At 47.7% G+C, this 5,469-nt stretch overlaps 1 protein-coding gene across 1 annotated transcript in view; it reads left to right on the top strand.

Moving 5' to 3' along the window:
• Positions 1–4,581, top strand: part of flii (FLII actin remodeling protein) — a 22,693-nt gene extending 18,112 nt beyond the window's left edge. The window contains exons 27-31 of the mRNA XM_084488693.1: positions 127–255; positions 736–842; positions 1,546–1,651; positions 1,791–1,856; positions 2,661–4,581. Of these exons, the coding sequence (XP_084344819.1) occupies positions 127–255; positions 736–842; positions 1,546–1,651; positions 1,791–1,856; positions 2,661–2,795 (543 nt within the window). The 3' untranslated portion in view covers positions 2,796–4,581. The remainder of the gene's footprint in view (positions 1–126; positions 256–735; positions 843–1,545; positions 1,652–1,790; positions 1,857–2,660) is intronic.
• Positions 4,582–5,469: the final 888 nt, after the last annotated feature.

Genomic DNA, 5,469 nt, shown 5'->3' with positions numbered 1-5,469 from the left:
GAAGCACAACGTGTCTTCTTTGTGTGTGTGTGTGTGTGTGTGTGTGTCTGTGTCTGTGTGTGTGTGTGTCTGTGTCTGTGTGTGTGTGTGTGTGTGTGTGTGTGTGTGTGTGTCGGCGGCTCCCAGGTGCCGTTTGAGAGCACAGACAACCAGGGCATCGTCTACACCTGGGTGGGCCGCGCCGCAGATCCCGACGAGGCCAAGCTGGCCGAGGACATCATGAACAGCATGTTCGACGACACCTACAGCAAACAGGTGAGGTGACTTCATCAGCCCAGACGGAGGAGGCAGGTGGCCCGGCAGAAAGCACCGGACGGCCGTAGACATTAACAAAGAAGAGGGTCGAGGTGTGGGAGAGATGGACGAGGGGTAGAGGGGTGGGTAGAGGAGGCTACAAGAGGGGGTGGGGGGTGGAGGACGGCGGTAGAGGACTTGAAGAGGGGTGGGGGAGGAAGTGTAGGGAGGCTAGAGCAGAGCTGGAGGAAGTAGGGGGGCTAGGGAGGAGGTGTAGGGAGGCTAGGGAGGAGGTGTAGAGGGGGGCTAGGGAGGAGGTGTAGAGGGGGGCTAGGGAGGAGGTGTAGAGGGGGGCTAGGGAGGAGGTGTAGGGAGGCTAGGGCAGAGCTGGAGGAAGTGAAGGGGCTACTTCCTCCATGAAGGAACGAAGACAAGGGGGTTTCACCAGTAGCCCCACCAGTGCTCAAAGTTGAATCTCTTGTGTACGGCTGTTCTTTCTAGGTGATCAACGAGGGGGAGGAGCCGGAGAACTTCTTCTGGGTTGGGATCGGTTCCCAGAAGCAATACGACGAAGACGCAGACTACATGAAATATGCCCGACTCTTCAGGTGAGCTGCACACTCACGCCTCTAACTTAAAAATACATTTGGTCGGCTGTTCCCCCTAGATGGTCTGCTTACGGCCACCATAGCACAGTCACACCACGTATCATCATGACCTGGAATACAGGCTTGTCCTACCAGAACACCCTGATGTTGTACCTGTCACAATCAGCCCTAATGTTGTCTGTCACAATCAGCCCTAATGTTGTCTGTCACAATCAGCCCTGATGTTGTCTGTCACAATCAGCCCTAATGTCGTGTCTGTCACAATCAGCCCTAACGTTGTGTCTGTCACAATCAGCCCTAATGTTGTCTGTCACAATCAGCCCTAATGTTGTCTGTCACAATCAGCCCTAATGTTGTGTCTGTCACAATCAGCCCTAATGTTGTCTGTCACAATCAGCCCTAATGTCGTGTCTGTCACAATCAGCCCTAATGTTGTGTCTGTCACAATCAGCCCTAATGTTGTCTGTCACAATCAGCCCTAATGTTGTCTGTCACAATCAGCCCTAATGTCGTGTCTGTCACAATCAGCCCTAACGTTGTGTCTGTCACAATCAGCCCTAATGTTGTGTCTGTCACAATCAGCCCTAATGTTGTCTGTCACAATCAGCCTTTCAGTTTAGTTTTGCGACCACAGAGCCTAGAGGAAAGTGGGAAAATCTAGAAGCTAGTTCATGACAACTTCTGTCGTCCGCTCCGACCTAAGGTGTTCCAATGAGAAGGGCTACTTCTCCGTGTCGGAGAAGTGCTCCGACTTCTGCCAGGACGACCTCGCCGACGATGACATCATGCTCCTGGACAACGGCAAGGAGGTGCGTGTCGATGAGGGATGACACAAACACCTGTGCTTTGGGCACCAAGTACAGTAGGACGCCGGACCGGCTATTGTCGTATACAAACGACCTCCAACTGTGTCCGTCTGTCTGTTCTTCCACACCTCTCTTTCTGTAGGTGTACATGTGGGTGGGCACCCAGACCAGCCAGGTGGAGATCAAACTGAGTCTCAAAGCTTGCCAGGTAAGAGTGTGTGTGTGTGTGTGTGTGTGTGTGTGTGTGTGTGTGTGTGTGTGTGTGTGTGTGTGTGTGTGTGTGTGTGTGTGTGTGTGTGTGTGTGTGTGTGTGTGTGTGTGTGTGTGTGTGTGTCCCTCCCCCATAAGAGACCACGGAAAGATCTTGGGTGCTTTCCTCCCACATTTGTACCAGAATAGGAAAATGGAATATTTTTACCGTAATAAAATATTCATGTACTTCATTCATTCAGAACTTTTCAATTATTATTATTAAAAAATATGTATTTATTATTTATGAATCACCGTGTGCACTCTCCCCGATGTGTCCGTACCCGGACCCTCACCCTATGTGTGCACTCACCCCGATGTGTCCGTACCCGGACCCTCACCCTAACCCACCACTCCCCCCGATGTGTCCGTACCCGGACCCTCACCCTATGTGTGCACTCCCCCCGGTGTGTCCGTACCCGGACCCTCACCCTAACCCACCACTCCCCCCGATGTGTCCGTACCCGGACCCTCACCCTATGTGTGCACTCCCCCCGGTGTGTCCGTACCCGGACCCTCACCCTATGTGTGCACTCACCCCGATGTGTCCATACCCGGACCCTCACCCTATGTGTGCACTCCCCCCGATGTGTCCATACCCGGACCCTCACCCTATGTGTGCACTCTCCCCGATGTGTCCGTACCCGGACCCTCACCCTATGTGTGCACTCACCCCGATGTGTCCGTACCCGGACCCTCACCCTATGTGTCCGTACCCGGACCCTCACCCTAACCCACCACTCCCCCCGCTGCGTCCCTGCAGGTGTACATCCAGCACATGCGCGCCAAAGAGACGGAGCACCCCCGCAAGCTGCGCCTGGTCAGGAAGGGCAACGAGCCGCACTGCTTCACGCGCTGCTTCCACGCCTGGGGGGCCTTCAAGACCCCGCCCGCCTAGAGACACACACACACACGCACACACGCGCCGTGTGGTCTACCAGTAGGAGGATGAGGCTGTGACACCCCCTGTATAGCTGCTAGCTTGAAGCGCTCATGCGTCAATAATCCTGAGAGAGAGAGAGAGAGAGAGAGAGAGGGAGACCAACACTACTAATGCTCTAGATGTTGGTGTTTCTCTCTCTCTCTCTCTCTCTCTCTCTTCTCAAGGGGGTTAGCAACAATCACATTCAAATGGCCAAATAAAGCAAAAAGGTAAAATTTGCCCGGATATTTTTATACTGAAAAAGGTTTTGTTAGAAGAAAGGTTTGATCGTCAACCCAGTTTTCTTTCTTTATTTTTAAAACCACACAAAGAGCGCGTCTACATACCTGTTGCTTATTTATACCCGTGGGAGGGATGGATATCCTGCTTGTAGTGTTGAGGGGAAACAAAAGGAAAAACTTCATAAGCAGCAGGCCTGAATGCAGCTGTTGAGCTGAAGTAGAGAAGTGCTTTTTGCAGCAGCTCTAGAAGTGTACAGAATATTTTAATCTAGAGTCTATGGGAGGGCAAGGGGTGTCCGCCACCCTGAACATATCGGCCTGTTGAACACGGAGGTCATTATCGTTGTTTTCTTACCTGGTGTGTTAGGCTACGTGCCGTCGATGTGGGAGGAAATGCAGAGTTGTCTTTGTCAGTTGGAAGTTGTGATGAGTACTTGTTTTATAATCGTTTTTTCTTCCTTTTTTTTTTCTGCCTCTTTATTGAGTGGTTGACCAAGAAGCAGTGGTGTGTGTGTGTGTGTGTGTGTGTGTGTGTGTGTGTGTGTGTGTGTGTGTGTGTGTGTGTGTGTGTGTGGTATACTTGAGACAGGCCTGCATTAACTGCCTCAACCCGGGCACTCTAAACTCGTTTGAAAATCTGATAATTCAGTTTGAAAATAGATACATACATTCTGCTGCAATGACCCACTCTAGTCTGATAACTAGAGAACATGCTCACATTCAGTGCATGTAAGCAGTGCGTAATGCCTTTTGGGTGGATTCAACAGTTTAATTTAACTGTTCGAATGAGCCCACGTCAACGTTAGCGTGCTATATCTTGAGCGGTTTAATCATGTGCAATCAGATCACCAAGAGAAATTAAATCAGTTTGCAAAATGTATGCATGAACATTGCATGTATACATTCTGCATAATACAATGTTCCAAAGGTGATTGCTTTTTTCTTTTCTTTTGCCTTTTTGATATATATTCATTTTGCAATTGTTTACTGTAAGCAAATTCATGGGTTAAAGTATTGTATCAGCTTGGCTTGTTTTTTGTTTTATCATTTGGGGAAATACCTTTTGATCTTATCCATCTTTGGAATCAAACTCATTTTCATATTGTTTTGACCTCCGCAGATACTTTTGGCTTTTCTAAATGGGAGACACCCTGAATCATACAGACATATCTCCAATAATGATGGTTGTGCAGACAGTTGGCAGATGTCTTTGGTTAATGTTAGTTTACCTGTACAGGTAACAGTGGGTTATGCTTGGTGTTAATCTGTGCGACATGCAGCAAACTTCACCTGCTGTGCTTCTTCTAACCGCATCCATCTTATCTAGTTTCAGTCCAAGAACCAAAAAGGATGGCACATACCCACAATGCATTTTCAAACAGAAGTGAGGGCCTTTGTTTAGTTTCTTTAGTGAATTGTACGCCTGTTTGTGTGATAGATATCATGCACACGCTCCCGATGCCATCTGCAAATGCTTTATTTATGGATTTTATAAGAAATTAAAGTTTCAAGTCACTGAGGTTTTTATCATCTGGTTTTTCTTTCATTATTGTTCGTCTATTGGAAAGAAACATGACTCCATGGTTGAGTATAATTAATAATTCTAAACATGTTCTATGCTAGACCAGGGGTTCAACCATTTTTGTCAAAGAAAAATATGTTGCAAATGAGTAACTCGAAAGATAAGAAATTCTGAATAAAAAAAAATAGGGAGGAATAAGAACGATGAAAAAAAACTAAGTAAAGAGATATTTAGAGATATTGCGAACATCTGAAATGGAGAAATATGGAGAAAATGTTTTTATTACTTGTATTCAAGAATCAAAGGTTTTTATTTGTCACATACTCATACAGGATATGTAGTGATATACATACAATACAATAGAATAAAAATATAACAAAATAAATAAAAAATACAATATAGTTTTAACAGAAATTAAGAATATTATAAATATGTAAAATGAATGACCTCTCCCTGGATGAACATGGAGATGTACAAAACATATTGTGCAACATGGCCAGGGTTAAACTCAGGGTTAAACTGTCAGAGTGCAGGGGGAGGGGTGGGGGGGTTGTCCAGTGGCCCGGTATCACTTAGTCACTGAGTTCAGGGCTCTGATAGCCTGGGGGAAAACACCTTTCCTCTCTGTGCGTGTTCTGTGACAGCGCAGGCTGTCACACTGCCTGACCTGAGGGGTCACAAAAAGTCTGTTACCGGGGTGATGGGGATCCTTGATAATCCTTCTGGCTCTGCTCGTACAGAATCTGGTCTAGTCCTGCAGAGGGGGGGAGCCAATGGTCCGCTCCGCTGACCTCACAGTCACCACCCTCCGCAGTGCCTTGCTTGTCCCGACAGGAGCTGTTTCTGTACCAGACGGATATTGCTCCAGTCAGCATACTCTGTATAG

This window comes from Micromesistius poutassou (genome assembly GCF_964030765.1).
Source record: "Micromesistius poutassou genome assembly, chromosome: 1".
NCBI classification, from domain to species: Eukaryota; Metazoa; Chordata; class Actinopteri; order Gadiformes; family Gadidae; genus Micromesistius; species Micromesistius poutassou.
This window is presented reverse-complemented; position numbering and strand designations above follow the sequence as displayed.